Source organism: Anomaloglossus baeobatrachus, chromosome 10, assembly GCF_048569485.1.
Source record: "Anomaloglossus baeobatrachus isolate aAnoBae1 chromosome 10, aAnoBae1.hap1, whole genome shotgun sequence".
Taxonomy (NCBI): domain Eukaryota; kingdom Metazoa; phylum Chordata; class Amphibia; order Anura; family Aromobatidae; genus Anomaloglossus; species Anomaloglossus baeobatrachus.
The window spans coordinates 170,922,430-170,946,293 of NC_134362.1; the positions used below are offsets into that span (position 1 = coordinate 170,922,430).

General features: G+C 49.6%; 1 protein-coding gene across 1 annotated transcript in view; it reads left to right on the plus strand.

Annotated features, from left to right (window-relative positions):
• Positions 1–23,864, plus strand: part of NLRC5 (NLR family CARD domain containing 5) — a 149,850-nt gene that overhangs the window by 76,865 nt on the left and 49,121 nt on the right. Inside the window, exons 27-31 of the mRNA XM_075326907.1 lie at positions 62–145; positions 5,287–5,373; positions 5,678–5,734; positions 8,277–8,312; positions 8,508–8,591. Of these exons, the coding sequence (XP_075183022.1) occupies positions 62–145; positions 5,287–5,373; positions 5,678–5,734; positions 8,277–8,312; positions 8,508–8,591 (348 nt within the window). The remainder of the gene's footprint in view (positions 1–61; positions 146–5,286; positions 5,374–5,677; positions 5,735–8,276; positions 8,313–8,507; positions 8,592–23,864) is intronic.

Consider the following 23,864-nt stretch of genomic DNA (forward strand, 5'->3'; position numbering starts at 1 on the left):
TTCCATACAAATATGTTAGATATTAGTATTTATTACTAATTAATATAATGTGTACCTGTAGATTGAAGAGGAACGACCTATCCTTGGAAGCAACAAAGGAGATTGTCATGGTTCAGATAAGGAAGCCGCATTCATTCACCTTAAGGTAAGAAGACACATTGGAGCAAATTTTTTATTATTATTATTGTTATTATTATTATTATTATTATTATTATTATCATTGAAAATATATTATTATTATCCTCATCATTATTTTAAATTATTATGTTAAAATTATTATTATATTAATAATAATATTGAGAATGTATTAATTATTATTATCATTATTTTTTATTGCTATTATTTTTAATTAATAATTATTAGTATTATTATCATCATCATCATCAGGGAGAATGTATTAATATTATTGATAATTGTTTTTATTATTATTATTATTATTATTATCATCATTGAAAATGCATTAATTATTATAATAATACTATAATTATTAACATCAGGGAAAATATTCATTATTATTATCAGGGAGAATGTATGAATTATAATAATAATCATAATTAATACATTCTACCTGATAATAATAATAAAAATAATAATAATAATTATTATTATTATTACTAATATCAGGGATCATATTATTATTATCATTGTTATTATTGAGAATGTATTAATTTTTGTTAGCATTTTTTATTATTATTTTGACATTATTATGATTTTTATTATTATTTTTATATTATCATAATTATTACTTTTATTTATAATTATTATTATTATTATTAGGGAGAATGTATTCATATTATTGAGATGTATTATTATTATTATTACTAGAAGGTAGCCCGATTCTACGCATCGGGTATTCTAGAATTTACGTATTGTGTAGTTAATGTATGATTTTTGTTATATATATATATATATATATATATATATATATATATATATATATATATATAGATGTTGTCTGTAGTTACCAAGTGTTTGTGTAGGGTGCTGTACATGTTCTGGGTGTTGTCTGGGTGTGGCGGGGGGTGAGAGCAGTGTTGTATGTGTGTTGCGTGTGTTGCTTTGTTTGTGGAGCGCTGTGTGTCTGTAGCGTTGTGTGTGTGTGTGTGTGTGTGTGTTGCGCGGTTTGTGTGTGTGTGGTGTGTATTGGGGGTAGGTATGTTTTGTGCAATGTGTGTGTGTTGCGTGGTATGTGCGTATATTTATGTATGCCGCGGTGTTTGTGTGTTGGGTGTTGTGTGTGTGCAGCGTTGTCTGTGTGTGTGGGTGTGTGTGAAGGGCGGTGTTTGTGGTTCCCAGTGTGTGTGTGGTGTGTTGTGTGTGTGTGTGTGTTGGGGGGAGGTGTGCACCTCCCATCGTGCTCCATCCCCCATGCTGCGCACCCCCCATCATGCTCCATCCGCCATGCTGCGCACTCCCAAACGTGCTCCATCCGCCATGCTGCGCACTCCCAAACGTGCTCCATCCGCCATGCTGCGCACTCCCAAATGTGCTCCATCCGCCATGCTGCGCACTCCCAAACGTGCTCCATCCGCCATGCTGCGCACTCCCAAACGTGCTCCATCCGCCATGCTGCGCACTCCCAAACGTGCTCTATCCGCCATGCTGCGCACTCCCCATCGTGCTCCATCCCCCATGCTGCACACCCCCCATCGTGCTCCATCCCCCATGCTGCACCAGCATCAGCCTCTCTGCCCCCATCATCAGCCTCTCTCCTCCCAGCATCAGCCTCTCTCCTCCCAGCATCAGCCTCTCTCCTCCCAGCATCAGCTTCTCTGTCCCCAGCATCAGCCTCTCTGTCCCCAGCAACAGCCTCTCTCCTCCCAGCCTCAGCCTCCCCCAGCATCAGCCTCTCTTCTCTCAGCCTCCCCCCTCCCAGCCTCCCTCCTCCCAGCCTCCCCCAGCATCAGCCTCCCCCTCCCAGCCTCCCCCAGCATCAGCCTTCCCCTCCCAGCCTCCCCCAGCATCAGCCTCTCTCCTCCCAGCCTCCCCCAGCATCAGCCTCTCTCCTCCCAGCCTCCTCCAGCATCAGCCTCTCGCCTCCCAGCCTCCCCCAGCATCAGCCTCTCTCCTCCCAGCCTCCCCTAGCATCAGCCTCTCTCCTCCCAGCCTCCTCCAGCATCAGCCTCTCTCCTCCCAGCCTCCCCCAGCATCAGCCTCCCCCTCCCAGCCTTCCCCAGGATCAGCCTCTCTACTCCCAGCCTCCCTCCTCCCAGCCTCCCCCAGCATCAGCCTCTCTCCTCTCAGCCTCCCCCAGCATCAGCCTACACCCTCCCAGCCTCCCCCAGCATCAGCCTACCCCAGCATCAGCCTACCTCCGCATCAGCCTACACCCTCCCAGCCTCCCCCAGCATCAGCCTACCCCAGCATCAGCCTACCCCAGCATCAGCCTACACCCTCCCAGCCTCCCCCAGCATCAGCCTACCCCAGCATCAGCCTACCCCAGCATCAGCCTCTCTCCTCCCAGCCTCCCCCAGCATCAGCCTACCCCAGCATCAGCCTACCCCAGCATCAGCCTCTCTCCTCCCAGCCTCCCCCAGCACGCCGTGCTCCTCTGCTGACACTCACAGATCCGATCGCATACACTCACACACACACACACACACTCACACATCAGAACACACTCACACACATCCGATCGCATACACTCACACACACACTGAAGATATCGCACATATGCGCTCACACTCACAACATCTGGAGATACCACATGCTTCTGGCCATGTGATCCTCCGGCAGGTCCTGGAAGGTCACTCCACAGTATCGCCGCCGAGAAGCAAGCGATATCCCAGGATGTTGTGAGTGTGTGGATGCGATGTGATGTGTGTGTGTGAGTGAGTGTGATCTGATTGTGTGTGTGTGTGTGTGTGTGTGTTATGTGTGTGCGTGTGTATGTTCCGCCGCTGCAGGACCTTGATGCGCTGGTAACTATGCTACCATGGTTACCAGCGTATCCCGTCCCCCGCTTGCACGGGAGCCCACACCAGCATACGGCGGCAACCCCAGCAATGCGAGGGTATGTGTCGGCTGGGTTGGCGGCGTACGCTGATGTGGGCTCCCAGGGGTACAGTACTCACCTGGGAGTCGTGGCTCCGTGTCGGTTCGGGGAATGCGTGCGGGGCCAGAGCGAGCGTGCATTGCGTGAGGGGGGCGGGGCGTGGCCGAGTTGCCAATGCGTGCAGGGTGCCGGGGCGAGAGGCCAATCCGTGTGGGGGGCGGAGCCTGGGCGAGCGGCCGGACAATCCGTGTGCGGGCAGAGCCTGGGCGAGCGGCCAATCCGTGCGGGGGGGCGGGGCCATGGCGAGCCCAGCGGCCAATCAGCTTTGTGTCACCGTAAGGACACAATTTTGGAGCAAGACAGACAGACAGACAGACAGAATAAGGCAATTATATATATAGATTATTATTATTATTACTGTATGTTATTTATTTATGCTCTCTCCATTTTTGTTATGCAGAATTTAGCAGAAGGGTTGAAACATAATTTTTTGCAAAATTTGGCATAAATTATAGTGTAAATCTACATCTAGCTATATCTGGCCTAGTTTCTGTTTCTGGAACATGGAATTTTAACTTTCTGGATGAATTTATTAGGAGATGTGCGCTTAGGATCTTACACCAGTGCACTTTACATTAAGGTTATGTTCACACCACAAGTTTTTCAAGCTGTGAGAGAGCAGAATTCATTTTGTTCTTATAGTGTCCATTTTGCCTTATAACTAATGATGTCATAGGGTTCTACTAACACTGATGGGCTGGAAAGTGTCACATTTTTTGTTCATGCCTCTACTGCTCTTATTGGGGCATAGTTCAGAGGGAAGTTTTCCTTTGTCTGTGACCCTATATGAACTAGTCACATGTGCTAATAAAGGAGAATTCTTTGAGTATACTATACTAACCGTGTGTGCTGTATTGATTTCCCGAGCGCTCGTAAAACAAATCTTATTAATTTGGAGGTCAAAAGGCATAGAAATGTCTCACAAAGCAAAACGCACCCTGTTTTTGGAGGAGTTTTTTTTCCATTAAACACTTTTAGGCTATGTGCACACGCTTTCTTTTTGCTGATTTTTTTGGAGCAGAAAATGAGCGGATACTTGAAGTTTTGGAAGAGGTTTTTTTTTCCTGGAATCCTCATTATAGCCTTTTCATTGCACTTTGCCTTGTATGAAGAGATTTCCTTCAGGATTCTTTTCAAAGAAGCCACTAGGCGTTTATCAAAACCTCTTCAGGAAAACTCAAAAACCTCAGGATATGTAGACGTCAACGCAGCCCAGGAAAAAGCCATTTCAAGAAATTGCTGGCGGTTGCTTTACTGAGGCCGTCGTTCTTGCAGCGGCTTTCACTCTCTACTGTCAAGTACAAAGAGCGATCAGCTTCCATTGGAAGAATGACCATGTTGCTTCGTAAAACCGATTCAGCATAATTCCCATAAGATGGATCATGTGCACAGCAGTGTCATTTTGACATAGCTGTGCAGAAGGTACATATTATAGGGCACTCCTGTGGGACTTTTTTAAGTGGATCCAGTATGGAATCCGCTTGAAAAAGACATTGTGTGTGCACATAGTCTAAAGGGTGCTTTACACGCTGCGACATCGCTAGCGATAGCTAGCAATGTCGTGCGCGATAGCACCCGCCCCCGTCGTTCGTGCGACATTTGGTGATCGCTGCCGTAGCGAACATTATCGCTAAGGCAGCGTCACACGCACTTACCTTTTCAGCGGCGTCGCTGTGACCGCCAAACAATCCCTCCTTCAAGGGGGAGGTGCGTTCGGCGTCATAGCGGCGTCACTAAGCGGCCGCCCAATAGCTGAGGAGGGGCAGAGATGAGCGGCCGGAACATACCGCCCACCTCCTTCCTTCCTCATTGCCGGTGGACGCAGGTAAGGAGATGTTCGTCGTTCCTGCGGCGTCACACACAGCGATGTGTGACGCCGCAGGATCGACGAACAACCAGCGGCATGCACCAGCAACGATATTATGAAAAGGAGCGACGTGTCAACAATCAACGATTTTTCACGTTTTTGCGATCGTTGATCGTCGCTCCTTCGTGTCACACGCTGCAATGTCGCTAACGACGCCGGATGTGCGGCACTAACGACGTGACCCCGACGATATATCGTTAGCGATGTTTTAGCGTGTAAAGCACCCTTTAGACTGGAGTATGAAAGCGCAGCAGTAATGTTTCCTTAGTGAAATTCAAGAAAATCTACACAATCTCCATCAATGATGCCATGACTATGTGTTACTAGATTTTATCTAATAATTTAATTATTTTTTGTGTTTCAGTATTGATGAGGCGTGGGTGGGCGGAGAACATTTAATGTCACTTTTACATCATTTGATAAATATACCATCAAGACTCCAGGGTATCAGGTAAGTACCGTAAAAAATAGTAATTTGCATGCTAGCCCCCATAGCATTTAGCTGATACCTATCTGTCTCAAATCCCCCATAAACAGGAATGGTCAGCTACAGCAGTGATGTCACAACAACATCAAGTGACTGCTGCAGCCAATCACTTTTCTGCTTTCCGGTTTGCTCCTTTGGGGCCTATTTTTTGCATCAGCAATCTATGCTATCACACGATGAGGCAAAATGATATGCATATTGAATAAATGTGAGAATTATCTGTAGTTGCATCCATAAATAATAAATATTTTTTTTTCCATCATTTCAGTGTATTTCAGAGTAAAGTGACTATTGATGTGAATAGTGCAGACAGTCATGTTGAAAGGTAGGAATCTCTCAGCAGAATGACGTGATAAATGCAATTTATTGGAGATTGTGCAGTTTGAAAAAAATATTTATATATTCCAATGTGTGTATAATAGCAAAATATACAACTTGTTCATATACTTTACTCATCTCCCAATGCATAGACAGAGAAGGGGGGGGCTTAGCTATTGAAATAAATAAGTTAGTCAACCACCATCTCATCTTCTTCCTGTATACTTCACTCATCCCAATATCAGCCCTGGTTCCTGTTCCCGGTAACACCATCTTGGGTTTGGCACAGGAGAGAGTTTAGAGTTTTGGAACGTTACGAGTCCTGGGTTTAAGGTTGGCTTATTTCAAAGTAAATCTGCCCCCTTCACTGTCAAGACTGATACATAGAGAAGGGGGTGGATTAGCTATTGAAATAAACAAGTTAGTCAACCCCCATCTCATCTTCTTCCTGCACACTTGACTCATCTGCCAATATCAGCCCTGGTTCCTGATCCCAGTAGCGTCATCTTGGGTTTGGCACAGGAGAGGGTTTAGAGTGTCGAAACGTTGTGAGTCCTGGGTGTTAAGTTGGCTTATTTCAATAGCAAAGCCACCCTCTTTGCTGTCAAGACTATTATGAAGACAGAGAAGGGGGCTGTCTTAGCTATTGAAATAAACAAGTTAGTCAACCCCCATCTCATCTTTTTCCTGTATACTTCACTCATTTCCCAATATAAGCCTTGGTTCCCGATCCCAGTAATGTCATCTTGGGTTTGGAACAGGAGAGAGTGTTGGCATGTTGCAAGTCATGGGTTTATTTCAAAGGCAAAGCCGTCCCTTTCACTGTCAAGACTGATCGCCAAACAGAGAAGGTGGCTGGGTTGGCTATTGAAATAAATAAGTTAGTCAACCACCATCTCATCTTCTTTTTCTATACTTCACTCATCTCCCAATATCAACCATGGTTTCAGATCCTGGTAGAAAGATCTTGGGTTTGGCACAGGAGAGAGTTTTGAGTGTGGGCACATTGCGAGTCCTGGGTGTTAAGTTGGCTTATTTCAATAGCAAAGCTGCGCCACATCGCTGTCAAGACTTATACGTAGACAGAGAAGAGGGCTGGGGTGGCTATAGAAGTAAATAAGTTAGTCAAACTCCACCTCATCTTCTTCCTGTATAAGCGTGTATAAGGAGACAGCTGTCAATCTTGTTGAGTGAACGGAGAGGAGCCAGAGGGGACATACCGTCATGACTAGACACCTCGTCCTTGGCCGTACTTTCGACTATCTTTTTCTCAGGACATTGCGAGTCCTGGGTGTTAAGTTGGCTTATTTCAATGACAAAGCCGCCCTCTTTCACTGTCAAGACTGATATCCAAACAGAGAAGGAGGTTGGGTTGGCTATTGAAATAAATAAATTAGTCAACCACCAACTCATCTTCTTCCTGTATACTGCACTCATCTCTCCCAATATCAGCTGTGGTTCCTGATCCTGGTAGCACAATCTTGGGTTTGGCACAGGAGAGAGTTTTGAGTGTTGGTGTCGCGGGCGGCGGGGCGCTGCGCTCACCACGCTCGGGTCCTTCGATGTTCCTAACCGGGGTGTGGGGTGTGTTGTTGCAGTACCTGTGATGTCCTGGCTTGTCCAGGGCGCCACATTGGCACGTTGCGAGTCCTGGGTTGGTTGGTTTATTTCAATGGCAAAGCCGCCCCACTTCACTGTCAAGACTGAAACCTAGACAGAGAAGGGGGCTGGGTTGGCTATTGAAATAAATAGGTTAGTCAACCACCATCTCATCTTATTCCTGTATACTTCACTCATCTCCCGATATCAGCTGTGGTTCCCGATCCTGGTAGCACCATCTTGGGTTTGGCACAGGAGAGAGTTTTGAGTGTTGGCACATTGCGAGTCCTGGGTGTAAAGTTGGTTTATTTCAATGGCAAAGCCTCCCCCCTTCACTGTCAAGACTGAAACCTAGACAGAGAAAGGGGTAGTCAACCACCATCTCATCTTCTCCCTGTATATTTCACTCATCTCCTGATATCAGCCCTGGTTCCCTATCCAAGTAGTGCCATAGTGTTTTGAGTGTTGGCACGTTGCGAGTCCTGGGTGTCAAGTTGGGTTATTTCAATGGCAAAGCTTCCCCCCCTTTGCTGTCAAGACTAATACATATAAATAATAAGTTAGTCAACCCCCATCTCATCTTCTTCCTGTATAAGTGGGTTTAAGGAGACGGTTGTCAATCTTGTTGAGTGGGCAGAGAAGAGCCAGCTGGTGCATACCTCCATGACTAGTCATCTCCTTCCTGGCCACGCCGTCAGAGCATTTCAGGATAAATCCTAATCATTTGTAATGAGGCTGTGGGTCTCGGAACGATACTACCTTTCGTTTGGGCACCAGGAATCCTGGCGGGTTTCCTTTAATGTTATTGTCATTTCATTTGCGGAACGTTGAGGGTTCAAGCTGTTTATTTCCTTACGGATCAGACAGTCCTAGGCACTAACGCATTGAAAACAGAAAATATGCTTATTCTTTTGTTTAACTATGCTGCTTCTTTTATATTTGGATTTCAGCGTTGCTGCAAGTTTTCAGGCTCTGAAATCATTAAGGTAAGAAATCAGACCCAAACCTTCTTGCATTTCTCACCCCCCCCCAAAAAATAAAAATAAGTTTATATTTGCAATGCAGCATTCTTTTCTCCGTTCCCTGACCAGAAGCCAAAAATACACGAACTGCGGAGCCGCATATTCTGCATAAATCATATTATCAGATTGGTTGTCACAAATGTTGTGCTTATGCTTCAGATTTAATGAATGCAGCCTGGAAATTGAGAATTTGGAGTCTCTAGATCCTTTGATTAAACACAGCGCAAGTCTTACCGAGCTGAGGTGAGAGAAATCATCATAGTGAAAAAGTCTCAGAAAGATGGGTTTCACCCAAAGATATCATCTTATAATTAGCAAGAGTGTTGTGGAAGGTTATACTGGTGATTATACATATCTAGCCGTCCAGTAAAGAGAAGATGCTATTTATCCCCACTCTGCAGATTATGATTAGACTGCAACCACATTAGAGCAGATCTGTCACCAGATTTCACAATACAAACTGCATACGTTATTAAATAGATAAGTTCTGTTGTGGCTGATGTACTTACTTTGAAAACCAATACTTCTTCAAAGGTTTAAACTCAATCTATAACGCCTGATTGACATCTCCTCAGTTCCCCTCCTCCCTGGTGCTGCTATCTCACACTGCTCAGTACAAGCTGCAGCTCTCCTCAGTGTCCTTCCTCCTTGCTGATGATATCTCACACTGCTCAGTACAAGCTGCAGCTCTCCTTAGTGTCCCTCCTCCCTGCTGCTGCTATTTCATACTGATCAGTACAAGCTGCACCTCTCCTTAGTGCCCCTCCTCCCTGCTGCTGATATCTCACACTGCTCAGTACAAGCTGCACCTTTCCTCAGTGCCCCTCCTTCCTGCTGGTACTATCTCACACTGCTCAGTATAAGCTGCAGCTCTCCTCAGTGTTCCTCCTCCCTGCTGTTGCTATCTCATACTGCTCAGTATAATCTGCACCTCTTCTCAGTGTCCTTCCTCCCTGGTGCTGCTATCTCACACTGCTCAGTATAAGCTGCACCTGTTCTCAGTGTCCTTCCTCCCTGGTGCTGTTATCTCACACTGCTCAGTATAAGCTGCACCTCTCCTCAGTGTCCTTCCTCCCTGGTGCTGCTATTTCACACTGCTCAGTATAAGCTGCACCTCTCCTCAGTGTCCTTCCTCCCTGGTGCTGCTATCTCACACTGCTCAGTATAAGCTGCACCTCTCCTCAGTGTCCTTCCTCCCTGGTGCTGTTATCTCACACTGCTCAGTATAAGCTTCACCTCTCCTCAGTGTCCTTCCTCCCTGGTGCTGTTATCTCACACTGCTCAGTATAAGCTGCACCTCTTCTCAGTGTCCTTCCTCCCTGGTGCTGTTATCTCACACTGCTCAGTATAAGCTGCACCTCTCCTCAGTGCCCCTTCTTCCTGCTGGTACTATCTCACACTGCTCAGTATAAGCTGCAGCTCTCCTCAGTGTTCCTCCTCCCTGCTGTTGCTATCTCATACTGCTCAGTATAATCTGCACCTCTTCTCAGTGTCCTTCCTCCCTGGTGCTGCTATCTCACACTGCTCAGTATAAGCTGCACCTCTCCTCAGTGTCCTTCCTCCCTGTTGCTGCTATCTCACACTGCTCAGTATAAGCTGCACCTCTCCTCAGTGTCCTTCCTCCCTGGTGCTGCTATTTCACACTGCTCAGTATAAGCTGCACCTCTCCTCAGTGTCCTTCCTCCCTGGTGCTGTTATCTCACACTGCTCAGTATAAGCTGCACCTCTACTCAGTGTCCTTCCTCCCTGCTGCTGCTATCTCACACTGCTCAGTATAAGCTGCACCTCTTCTCAGTGTCCTTCCTCCCTGGTGCTGTTATCTCACACTGCTCAGTATAAGCTGCACCTCTTCACAGTGTCCTTCCTCCCTGGTGCTGTTATCTCACACTGCTCAGTATAAGCTGTACCTCTCCTCAGTGTCCTTCCTCCCTGGTGCTGCTATCTCACACTGCTCAGTATAAGCTGCACCTCTTCTCAGTGTCCTTCCTCCCTGGTGCTGCTATCTCACACTGCTCAGTATAAGCTGCACCTCTTCTCAGTGTCCTTCCTCCCTGGTGCTGTTATCTCACACTGCTCAGTATAAGCTGCACCTCTCCTCAGTGTCCTTCCTCCCTGGTGCTGCTATCTCATACTGCTTAGTGTAAGCTGCACCTCTTCTCAGTGTCCTTCCTCCCTGGTGCTGCTATCTCACACTGCTCAGTATAAGCTGCACCTCTTCTCAGTGTCCTTCCTCCCTGGTGCTGCTATCTCACACTGCTCAGTATAAGCTGCACCTCTCCTCAGTGTCCTTCCTCCCTGGTGCTACTATCTCACACTGCTCAGTATAAGCTGCACCTCTCCTCAGTGTCCTTCCTCCCTGGTGCTGCTATCTCATACTGCTCAGTGTAAGCTGCACCTCTTCTCAGTGTCCTTCCTCCCTGGTGCTGCTATCTCACACTGCTCAGTATAAGCTGCACCTCTTCTCAGTGTCCTTCCTCCCTGGTGCTGTTATCTCACACTGCTCAGTATAAGCTGCACCTCTTCACAGTGTCCTTCCTCCCTGGTGCTGTTATCTCACACTGCTCAGTATAAGCTGCACCTCTTCTCAGTGTCCTTCCTCCCTGGTGCTGCTATCTCACACTGCTCAGTATAAGCTGCACCTCTTCTCAGTGTCCTTCCTCCCTGGTGCTGTTATCTCACACTGCTCAGTATAAGCTGCACCTCTTCTCAGTGTCCTTCCTCCCTGGTGCTGCTATCTCACACTGGTCAGTATAACCTGCACCTCTCCTCAGTGTCCTTCCTCCCTGGTGCTGCTATCTCACACTGCTCAGTATAAGCTTCACCTCTCCTCAGTGTCCTTCCTCCCTGGTGCTGCTATCTCACACTGCTCAGTATAAGCTGCACCTCTTCTCAGTGTCCTTCCTCCCTGGTGCTGCTATCTCACACTGCTCAGTATAAGCTGCACCTCTTATCAGTGTCCTTTCTCCCTGGTGCTGCTATCTCGCACTGCTCAGTATAAGCTGCACCTCTTCTCAGTGTCCTTCCTCCCTGGTGCTGCTATCTCACACTGCTCAGTATAAGCTGCACCTCTTCTCAGTGTCCTTCCTCCCTGGTGCTGCTATCTCACACTGCTCAGTATAAGCTGCACCTCTTCTCAGTGTCCTTCCTCCCTGGTGCTGCTATCTCACACTGCTCAGTATAAGCTGCACCTCTCCTCAGTGTCCTTCCTCCTTGGTGCTGCTATCTCACACTACTCAGTATAAGCTGCACCTCTCCTCAGTGTCCTTCCTCCCTGGTGCTGCTATCTCACACTGCTCAGTATAAGCTGCACCTCTTCTCAGTGTCCTTCCTCCCTGGTGCTGCTATCTCACACTGCTCAGTATAAGCTGCACCTCTCCTCAGTGTCCTTCCTCCCTGGTGCTGCTATCTCACACTGCTCAGTATAAGCTGCACCTCTTCTCAGTGTCCTTCCTCCCTGGTGCTGCTATCTCACACTGCTCAGTATAAGCTGCACCTCTTCTCAGTGTCCTTCCTCCCTGGTGCTGCTATCTCACACTGCTCAGTATAAGCTGCACCTCTCCTCAGTGTCCTTCCTCCCTGGTGCTGCTATCTCACACTGCTCAGTATAAGCTGCACCTCTTCTCAGTGTCCTTCCTCCCTGGTGCTGCTATCTCACACTGCTCAGTATAAGCTGCACCTCTCCTCAGTGTCCTTCCTCCCTGGTGCTGCTATCTCACACTGCTCAGTATAAACTGCAGCTCTTCTCAGTGTCCTTCCTCCCTGGTGCTGCCATCTCACACTGCTCAGTATAAGCTGCACCTCTTCTCAGTGTCCTTCCTCCCTGGTGCTGCTATCTCACACTGCTCAGTATAAGCTGCACCTCTCCTCAGTGTCCTTCCTCCCTGGTGCTGCTATCTCACACTGCTCAGTATAAGCTGCACCTCTTCTCAGTGTCCTTCCTCCCTGGTGCTGCTATCTCACACTGCTCAGTATAAGCTGCAGCTCTCCTCAATGTCCTTCCTCCCTGGTGCTGCTATCTCACACTGCTCAGTATAAGCTGCACCTCTCCTCAGTGTCCTTCCTCCCTGGTGCTGCTATCTCACACTGCTCAGTATAAGCTGCACCTCTTCTCAGTGTCCTTCCTCCCTGGTGCTGCTATCTCACACTGCTCAGTATAAGCTGCACCTCTTCTCAGTGTCCTTCCTCCCTGGTGCTGCTATCTCACACTGCTCAGTATAAGCTGCACCTCTCCTCAGTGTCCTTCCTCCCTGGTGCTGCTATCTCACACTGCTCAGTATAAGCTGCACCTCTCCTCAGTGTCCTTCCTCCCTGGTGCTGCTATCTCACACTGCTCAGTATAAGCTGCACCTCTTCTCAGTGTCCTTCCTCCCTGGTGCTGCTATCTCACACTGCTCAGTATAAGCTGCACCTCTTCTCAGTGTCCTTCCTCCCTGGTGCTGCTATCTCACACTGCTCAGTATAAGCTGCACCTCTCCTCAGTGTCCTTCATCCCTGGTGCTGCTATCTCACACTGCTCAGTATAAGCTGCACCTCTTCTCAGTGTCCTTCCTCCCTGGTGCTGTTATCTCACACTGCTCAGTATAAGCTGCACCTCTTCTCAGTGTCCTTCCTCCCTGGTGCTGCTATCTCACACTGCTCAGTATAAGCTGCACCTCTCCTCAGTGTCCTTCCTCCCTGGTGCTGCTATCTCACACTGCTCAGTATAAGCTGCACCTCTTCTCAGTGTCCTTCCTCCCTGGTGCTGCTATCTCACACTGCTCAGTATAAGCTGCACCTCTCCTCAGTGTCCTTCCTCCCTGGTGCTGTTATCTCACACTGCTCAGTATAAGCTGCACCTCTTCTCAGTGTCCTTCCTCCCTGGTGCTGCTATCTCACACTGCTCAGTATAAGCTGCACCTCTCCTCAGTGTCCTTCCTCCCTGGTGCTGCTATCTCACACTGCTCAGTATAAGCTGCACCTCTCCTCAGTGTCCTTCCTCCCTGGTGCTGCTATCTCACACTGCTCAGTATAAGCTGCACCTCTCCTCAGTGTCCTTCCTCCCTTGTGCTGCTATCTCACACTGCTCAGTATAAGCTGCACCTCTTCTCAGTGTCCTTCCTCCCTGGTGCTGCTATCTCACACTGCTCAGTATAAGCTGCACCTCTTCTCAGTGTCCTTCCTCCCTGGTGCTGCTATCTCACACTGCTCAGTATAAGCTGCACCTCTTCTCAGTGTCCTTCCTCCCTGGTGCTGCTATCTCACACTGCTCAGTATAAGCTGCAGCTCTCCTCAGTGTCCTTCCTCCCTGGTGCTGCTATCTCACACTGCTCAGTATAAGCTGCACCTCTCCTCAGTGTCCTTCCTCCCTGGTGCTGCTATCTCACACTGCTCAGTATAAGCTGCATCTCTTCTCAGTGTCCTTCCTCCCTGGTGCTGCTATCTCACACTGCTCAGTATAAGCTGCACCTCTTCTCAGTGTCCTTCCTTCCTGGTGCTGCTATATCACACTGCTCAGTATAAGCTGCACCTCTCCTCAGTGTCCTTCCTCCCTGGTGCTGCTATCTCACACTGCTCAGTATAAGCTGCACCTCTCCTCAGTGTCCTTCCTCCCTGGTGCTGCTATCTCACACTGCTCAGTATAAGCTGCACCTCTTCTCAGTGTCCTTCCTCCCTGGTGCTGCTATCTCACACTGCTCAGTATAAGCTGCACCTCTTCTCAGTGTCCTTCCTCCCTGGTGCTGCTATCTCACACTGCTCAGTATAAGCTGCACCTCTCCTCAGTGTCCTTCCTCCCTGGTGCTGCTATCTCACACTGCTCAGTATAAGCTGCACCTCTCCTCAGTGTCCTTCCTCCCTGGTGCTGCTATCTCACACTGCTCAGTATAAGCTGCACCTCTTCTCAGTGTCCTTCCTCCCTGGTGCTGTTATCTCACACTGCTCAGTATAAGCTGCACCTCTTCTCAGTGTCCTTCCTCCCTGGTGCTGCTATCTCACACTGCTCAGTATAAGCTGCACCTCTCCTCAGTGTCCTTCCTCCCTGGTGCTGCTATCTCACACTGCTCAGTATAAGCTGCACCTCTTCTCAGTGTCCTTCCTCCCTGGTGCTGCTATCTCACACTGCTCAGTATAAGCTGCACCTCTCCTCAGTGTCCTTCCTCCCTGGTGCTGTTATCTCACACTGCTCAGTATAAGCTGCACCTCTTCTCAGTGTCCTTCCTCCCTGGTGCTGCTATCTCACACTGCTCAGTATAAGCTGCACCTCTCCTCAGTGTCCTTCCTCCCTGGTGCTGCTATCTCACACTGCTCAGTATAAGCTGCACCTCTCCTCAGTGTCCTTCCTCCCTGGTGCTGCTATCTCACACTGCTCAGTATAAGCTGCACCTCTCCTCAGTGTCCTTCCTCCCTTGTGCTGCTATCTCACACTGCTCAGTATAAGCTGCACCTCTTCTCAGTGTCCTTCCTCCCTGGTGCTGCTATCTCACACTGCTCAGTATAAGCTGCACCTCTTCTCAGTGTCCTTCCTCCCTGGTGCTGCTATCTCACACTGCTCAGTATAAGCTGCACCTCTTCTCAGTGTCCTTCCTCCCTGGTGCTGTTATCTCACACTGCTCAGTATAAGCTGCACCTCTTCTCAGTGTCCTTCCTCCCTGGTGCTGCTATCTCACACTGCTCAGTATAAGCTGCACCTCTCCTCAGTGTCCTTCCTCCCTGGTGCTGCTATCTCACACTGCTCAGTATAAGCTGCACCTCTTCTCAGTGTCCTTCCTCCCTGGTGCTGCTATCTCACACTGCTCAGTATAAGCTGCACCTCTCCTCAGTGTCCTTCCTCCCTGGTGCTGCTATCTCACACTCCTCAGTATAAGCTGCACCTCTTCTCAGTGTCCTTCCTCCCTGGTGCTGCTATCTCACACTACTCAGTATAAGCTGCACCTCTCCTCAGTGTCCTTCCTCCCTGGTGCTGCTATCTCACACTGCTCAGTATAAGCTGCACCTCTCCTCAGTGTCCTTCCTCCCTGGTGCTGCTATCTCACACTGCTCAGTATAAGCTGCACCTCTCCTCAGTGTCCTTCCTCCCTGGTGCTGCTATCTCACACTACTCAGTATAAGCTGCACCTCTTCTCAGTGTCCTTCCTCCCTGGTGCTGCTATCTCACACTACTCAGTATAAGCTGCACCTCTTCTCAGTGTCCTTCCTCCCTGGTGCTGCTATCTCACACTGCTCAGTATAAGCTGCACCTCTTCTCAGTGTCCTTCCTCCCTGGTGCTGCTATCTCACACTGCTCAGTATAAGCTGCACCTCTCCTCAGTGTCCTTCCTCCCTGGTGCTGCTATCTCACACTGCTCAGTATAAGCTGCACCTCTTCTCAGTGTCCTTCCTCCCTGGTGCTGCTATCTCATACTGCTTAGTGTAAGCTGCACCTCTTCTCAGTGTCCTTCCTCCCTGGTGCTGCTATCTCACACTGCTCAGTATAAGCTGCACCTCTTCTCAGTGTCCTTCCTCCCTGGTGCTGCTATCTCACACTGCTCAGTATAAGCTGCACCTCTTCTCAGTGTCCTTCCTCCCTGGTGCTGTTATCTCACACTGCTCAGTATAAGCTGCACCTCTTCTCAGTGTCCTTCCTCCCTGGTGCTGCTATCTCACACTGCTCAGTATAAGCTGCACCTCTCCTCAGTGTCCTTCCTCCCTGGTGCTGCTATCTCACACTGCTCAGTATAAGCTGCACCTCTTCTCAGTGTCCTTCCTCCCTGGTGCTGCTATCTCACACTGCTCAGTATAAGCTGCACCTCTCCTCAGTGTCCTTCCTCCCTGGTGCTGCTATCTCACACTCCTCAGTATAAGCTGCACCTCTTCTCAGTGTCCTTCCTCCCTGGTGCTGCTATCTCACACTACTCAGTATAAGCTGCACCTCTCCTCAGTGTCCTTCCTCCCTGGTGCTGCTATCTCACACTGCTCAGTATAAGCTGCACCTCTCCTCAGTGTCCTTCCTCCCTGGTGCTGCTATCTCACACTGCTCAGTATAAGCTGCACCTCTCCTCAGTGTCCTTCCTCCCTGGTGCTGCTATCTCACACTACTCAGTATAAGCTGCACCTCTTCTCAGTGTCCTTCCTCCCTGGTGCTGCTATCTCACACTGCTCAGTATAAGCTGCACCTCTTCTCAGTGTCCTTCCTCCCTGGTGCTGCTATCTCACACTGCTCAGTATAAGCTGCACCTCTTCTCAGTGTCCTTCCTCCCTGGTGCTGCTATCTCACACTGCTCAGTATAAGCTGCACCTCTCCTCAGTGTCCTTCCTCCCTGGTGCTGCTATCTCACACTGCTCAGTATAAGCTGCACCTCTTCTCAGTGTCCTTCCTCCCTGGTGCTGCTATCTCATACTGCTTAGTGTAAGCTGCACCTCTTCTCAGTGTCCTTCCTCCCTGGTGCTGCTATCTCACACTGCTCAGTATAAGCTGCACCTCTGCTCAGTGTCCTTCCTCCCTGGTGCTGCTATCTCACACTGCTCAGTATAAGCTGCACCTCTCCTCAGTGTCCTTCCTCCCTGGTGCTGTTATCTCACACTGCTCAGTATAAGCTGCACCTCTCCTCAGTGTCCTTCCTCCCTGTTGCTGCTATCTCACACTGCTCAGTATAAGCTGCACCTCTCCTCAGTGTCCTTCCTCCCTGGTGCTGTTATCTCACACTGCTCAGTATAAGCTGCACCTCTTCTCAGTGTCCTTCCTCCCTGGTGCTGCTATCTCACACTGCTCAGTATAAGCTGCACCTCTCCTCAGTGTCCTTCCTCCCTGGTGCTGCTATCTCACACTGCTCAGTATAAGCTGCACCTCTTCTCAGTGTCCTTCCTCCCTGGTGCTGCTATCTCACACTGCTCAGTATAAGCTGCACCTCTCCTCAGTGTCCTTCCTCCCTGGTGCTGCTATCTCACACTGCTCAGTATAAGCTGCACCTTTTCTCAGTGTCCTTCCTCCCTGGTGCTGCTATCTCACACTGCTCAGTATAAGCTGCACCTCTTCTCAGTGTCCTTCTTCCCTGGTGCTGCTATCTCACACTGCTCAGTATAAGCTGCACCTCTCCTCAGTGTCCTTCCTCCCTGGTGCTGCTATCTCACACTGCTCAGTATAAGCTGCACCTCTTCACAGTGTCCTTCCTCCCTGGTGCTGCTATCTCACACTGCTCAGTATAAGCTGCACCTCTCCTCAGTGTCCTTCCTCCCTGGTGCTGCTATCTCACACTGCTCAGTATAAGCTGCACCTCTCCTCAGTGTCCTTCCTCCCTGGTGCTGCTATCTCACACTGGTCAGTATAAGCTGCACCTCTCCTCAGTGTCCTTCCTCCCTGGTGCTGCTATCTCACACTGCTCAGTATAAGCTGCACCTCTTCTCAGTGTCCTTCCTCCCTGGTGCTGCTATCTCACACTGCTCAGTATAAGCTGCACCTCTTCTCAGTGTCCTTCCTCCCTGGTGCTGCTATCTCACACTGCTCAGTATAAGCTGCACCTTTTCTCAGTGTCCTTCCTCCCTGGTGCTGCTATCTCACACTGCTCAGTATAAGCTGCACCTCTTCTCAGTGTCCTTCCTCCCTGGTGCTGCTATCTCACACTGCTCAGTATAAGCTGCACCTCTTCTCAGTGTCCTTCCTCCCTGGTGCTGCTATCTCACACTGCTCAGTATAAGCTGCACCTCTTCTCTGTGTCCTTCCTCCCTGGTGCTGCTATCTCACACTGCTCAGTATAAGCTGCACCTCTTCTCAGTGTCCTTCCTCCCTGGTGCTGCTATCTCACACTGCTCAGTATAAGCTGCACCTCTCCTCAGTGTCCTTCCTCCCTGGTGCTGCTATCTCACACTGCTCAGTATAAGCTGCACCTCTTCTCAGTGTCCTTCCTCCCTGGTGCTGCTATCTCACACTGCTCAGTATAAGCTGCACCTTTTCTCAGTGTCCTTCCTCCCTGGTGCTGCTATCTCACACTGCTCAGTATAAGCTGCACCTCTTCTCAGTGTCCTTCCACCCTGGTGCTGCTATCTCACACTCCTCAGTATAAGCTGCACCTCTTCTCAGTGTCCTTCCTCCCTGGTGCTGCTATCTCACACTGCTCAGTATAAGCTGCACCTCTTCTCAGTGTCCTTCCTCCCTGGTGCTGCTATCTCACACTGCTCAGTATAAGCTGCACCTCTCCTCAGTGTCCTTCCTCCCTGGTGCTGCTATCTCACACTGCTCAGTATAAGCTGCACCTCTTCTCAGTGTCCTTCCTCCCTGGTGCTGCTATCTCATACTGCTTAGTGTAAGCTGCACCTCTCCTCAGTGTCCTTCCTCCCTGGTGCTGCTATCTCACACTGCTCAGTATAAGCTGCACCTCTCCTCAGTGTCCTTCCTCCCTGGTGCTGCTATCTCACACTGGTCAGTATAAGCTGCACCTCTCCTCAGTGTCCTTCCTCCCTGGTGCTGCTATCTCACACTGCTCAGTATAAGCTGCACCTCTTCTCAGTGTCCTTCCTCCCTGGTGCTGCTATCTCACACTGCTCAGTATAAGCTGCACCTCTTCTCAGTGTCCTTCCTCCCTGGTGCTGCTATCTCACACTGCTCAGTATAAGCTGCACCTTTTCTCAGTGTCCTTCCTCCCTGGTGCTGCTATCTCACACTGCTCAGTATAAGCTGCACCTCTTCTCAGTGTCCTTCCTCCCTGGTGCTGCTATCTCACACTGCTCAGTATAAGCTGCACCTCTTCTCAGTGTCCTTCCTCCCTGGTGCTGCTATCTCACACTGCTCAGTATAAGCTGCACCTCTTCTCTGTGTCCTTCCTCCCTGGTGCTGCTATCTCACACTGCTCAGTATAAGCTGCACCTCTTCTCAGTGTCCTTCCTCCCTGGTGCTGCTATCTCACACTGCTCAGTATAAGCTGCACCTCTCCTCAGTGTCCTTCCTCCCTGGTGCTGCTATCTCACACTGCTCAGTATAAGCTGCACCTCTTCTCAGTGTCCTTCCTCCCTGGTGCTGCTATCTCACACTGCTCAGTATAAGCTGCACCTTTTCTCAGTGTCCTTCCTCCCTGGTGCTGCTATCTCACACTGCTCAGTATAAGCTGCACCTCTTCTCAGTGTCCTTCCACCCTGGTGCTGCTATCTCACACTCCTCAGTATAAGCTGCACCTCTTCTCAGTGTCCTTCCTCCCTGGTGCTGCTATCTCACACTGCTCAGTATAAGCTGCACCTCTTCTCAGTGTCCTTCCTCCCTGGTGCTGCTATCTCACACTGCTCAGTATAAGCTGCACCTCTCCTCAGTGTCCTTCCTCCCTGGTGCTGCTATCTCACACTGCTCAGTATAAGCTGCACCTCTTCTCAGTGTCCTTCCTCCCTGGTGCTGCTATCTCATACTGCTTAGTGTAAGCTGCACCTCTTCTCAGTGTCCTTCCTCCCTGGTGCTGCTATCTCACACTGCTCAGTATAAGCTGCACCTCTGCTCAGTGTCCTTCCTCCCTGGTGCTGCTATCTCACACTGCTCAGTATAAGCTGCACCTCTCCTCAGTGTCCTTCCTCCCTGGTGCTGTTATCTCACACTGCTCAGTATAAGCTGCACCTCTCCTCAGTGTCCTTCCTCCCTGTTGCTGCTATCTCACACTGCTCAGTATAAGCTGCACCTCTCCTCAGTGTCTTTCCTCCCTGGTGCTGTTATCTCACACTGCTCAGTATAAGCTGCACCTCTTCTCAGTGTCCTTCCTCCCTGGTGCTGCTATCTCACACTGCTCAGTATAAGCTGCACCTCTCCTCAGTGTCCTTCCTCCCTGGTGCTGCTATCTCACACTGCTCAGTATAAGCTGCACCTCTTCTCAGTGTCCTTCCTCCCTGGTGCTGCTATCTCACACTGCTCAGTATAAGCTGCACCTCTCCTCAGTGTCCTTCCTCCCTGGTGCTGCTATCTCACACTGCTCAGTATAAGCTGCACCTTTTCTCAGTGTCCTTCCTCCCTGGTGCTGCTATCTCACACTGCTCAGTATAAGCTGCACCTCTTCTCAGTGTCCTTCTTCCCTGGTGCTGCTATCTCACACTGCTCAGTATAAGCTGCACCTCTCCTCAGTGTCCTTCCTCCCTGGTGCTGCTATCTCACACTGCTCAGTATAAGCTGCACCTCTTCACAGTGTCCTTCCTCCCTGGTGCTGCTATCTCACACTGCTCAGTATAAGCTGCACCTCTCCTCAGTGTCCTTCCTCCCTGGTGCTGCTATCTCACACTGCTCAGTATAAGCTGCACCTCTCCTCAGTGTCCTTCCTCCCTGGTGCTGCTATCTCACACTGGTCAGTATAAGCTGCACCTCTCCTCAGTGTCCTTCCTCCCTGGTGCTGCTATCTCACACTGCTCAGTATAAGCTGCACCTCTTCTCAGTGTCCTTCCTCCCTGGTGCTGCTATCTCACACTGCTCAGTATAAGCTGCACCTCTTCTCAGTGTCCTTCCTCCCTGGTGCTGCTATCTCACACTGCTCAGTATAAGCTGCACCTTTTCTCAGTGTCCTTCCTCCCTGGTGCTGCTATCTCACACTGCTCAGTATAAGCTGCACCTCTTCTCAGTGTCCTTCCTCCCTGGTGCTGCTGTCTCACACTGCTCAGTATAAGCTGCACCTCTTCTCTGTGTCCTTCCTCCCTGGTGCTGCTATCTCACACTGCTCAGTATAAGCTGCACCTCTTCTCAGTGTCCTTCCTCCCTGGTGCTTCTATCTCACACTGCTCAGTATAAGCTGCACCTCTCCTCAGTGTCCTTCCTCCCTGGTGCTGCTATCTCACACTGCTCAGTATAAGCTGCACCTCTTCTCAGTGTCCTTCCTCCCTGGTGCTGCTATCTCACACTGCTCAGTATAAGCTGCACCTTTTCTCAGTGTCCTTCCTCCCTGGTGCTGCTATCTCACACTGCTCAGTATAAGCTGCACCTCTCCTCAGTGTCCTTCCTCCCTGGTGCTGCTATCTCACACTGCTCAGTATAAGCTGCACCTCTCCTCAGTGTCTTTCCTCCCTGGTGCTGCTATCTCACACTGCTCAGTATAAGCTGCACCTCTCCTCAGTGTCCTTCCTCCCTGGTGCTGCTATCTCACACTGCTCAGTATAAGCTGCACCTCTTCTCAGTGTCCTTCCTCCCTGGTGCTGCTATCTCACACTGCTCAGTATAAGCTGCACCTCTCCTCAGTGTCCTTCCTCCCTGTTGCTGCTATCTCACACTGCTCAGTATAAGCTGCACCTCTTCTCAGTGTCCTTCCTCCCTGGTGCTGCTATCTCACACTGCTCAGTATAAGCAGCACCTCTCCTCAGTGTCCTTCCTCCCTGGTGCTGCTATCTCACACTGCTCAGTATAAGCTGCACCTCTTCTCAGTGTCCTTCCTCCCTGGTGCTGCTATCTCACACTGCTCAGTATAAGCTGCACCTTTTCTCAGTGTCCTTCCTCCCTGGTGCTGCTATCTCACACTGCTCAGTATAAGCTGCACCTCTCCTCAGTGTCCTTCCTCCCTGGTGCTGCTATCTCACACTGCTCAGTATAAGCTGCACCTCTCCTCAGTGTCCTTCCTCCCTGGTGCTGCTATCTCACACTGCTCAGTATAAGCTGCACCTCTTCTCAGTGTCCTTCCTCCCTGGTGCTGCTATCTCACACTGCTCAGTATAAGCTGCACCTCTTCTCAGTGTCCTTCCTCCCTGGTGCTGCTATCTCACACTGCTCAGTATAAGATGCACCTCTCCTCAGTGTCCTTCCTCCCTGGTGCTGCTATCTCACACTGCTCAGTATAAGCTGCACCTCTCCTCAGTGTCCTTCCTCCCTGGTGCTGCTATCTCACACTGCTCAGTATAAGCTGCACCTCTTCTCAGTGTCCTTCCTCCCTGGTGCTGCTATCTCACACTGCTCAGTATAAGCTGCACCTCTCCTCAGTGTCCTTCCTCCCTGGTGCTGCTATCTCACACTGCTCAGTATAAACTGCACCTCTTCTCAGTGTCCTTCCTCCCTGGTGCTGCTATCTCACATTGCTCAGTATAAGCTGCACCTCTCCTCAGTGTCCTTCCTCCCTGGTGCTGCTATCTCACATTGCTCAGTATAAGCTGCACCTCTTCTCAGTATCCTTCCTCCCTGGTGCTGCTATCTCACACTGCTCAGTATAAGCTGCACCTCTCCTCAGTGTCCTTCCTCCCTGGTGCTGCTATCTCACACTGCTCAGTATAAGCTGCACCTCTCCTCAGTGTCCTTCCTCCCTGGTGCTGCTGTCTCACACTGCTCAGTATAAGCTGCACCTCTCCTCAGTGTCCTTCCTCCCTGGTGCTGCTATCTCACATTGCTCAGTATAAGCTGCACCTCTCCTCAGTGTCCTTCCTCCCTGGTGCTGCTATCTCACACTGCTCAGTATAAGCTGCACCTCTCCTCAGTGTCCTTCCTCCCTGGTGCTGTTATCTCACACTGCTCAGTATAAGCTGCACCTCTCCTCAGTGTCCTTCCTCCCTGGTGCTGCTATCTCACACTGCTCAGTATAAGCTGCACCTCTTCTCAGTGTCCTTCCTCCCTGGTGCTGCTATCTCACACTGCTCAGTATAAGCTGCACCTCTCCTCAGTGTCCTTCCTCCCTGGTGCTGCTATCTCACACTGCTCAGTATAAGCTGCACCTCTTCTCAGTGTCCTTCCTCCCTGGTGCTGCTATCTCACACTGCTCAGTATAAGCTGCACCTCTCCTCAGTATCCTTCCTCCCCGGTGCTGCTATCTCACACTGCTCAGTATAAGCTGCACCTCTCCTCAGTGTCCTTCCTCCCTGGTGCTGCTATCTCACACTGCTCAGTATAAGCTGCACCTCTCCTCAGTGTCCTTCCTCCCTGGTGCTGCTATCTCACACTGCTCAGTATAAGCTGCACCTCTCCTCAGTGTCCTTCCTCCCTGGTGCTGCTATCTCACACTGCTCAGTATAAGCTGCACCTCTTCTCAGTGTCCTTCCTCCCTGGTGCTGCTATCTCACACTGCTCAGTATAAGCTGCACCTCTTCTCAGTGTCCTTCCTCCCTGGTGCTGCTATCTCACACTGCTCAGTATAAGCTGCACCTCTCCTCAGTGTCCTTCCTCCCTGGTGCTGCTATCTCACACTGCTCAGTATAAGCTGCACCTCTTCTCAGTGTCCTTCCTCCCTGGTGCTGCTAAAAATCTATCATTTTTGTTTGGGTTTTATTTTTGCAGAATTAAAGGGGTTAATAAATAATCTTATGGATACAGGAATTTCAAATATAGTTTTTTTTCAGATTGGTAATAGGGGGGAAAGTTTTTGTTAGGTTTTTTTCACAAACTATTTTTCTAAGTGTTTTGACCCCTTTTCTTCCGGACTTGAACCCATCATTTGCGCTATACCCTGCAATATAGTTTTGCAGTATATGATAAAATAGCATTTATTATGAAGACCATCTACAGATTGGAGGCGAAACATTGGCTCTACCTTGTACTAAATTTTCCAACACAATGCACACGTGAAATAATGGCCTGGAATAACTCCGAAATGTACCTGACATTGTTCACAACCTCTGTTGTTTAGAGAAATGGAAATA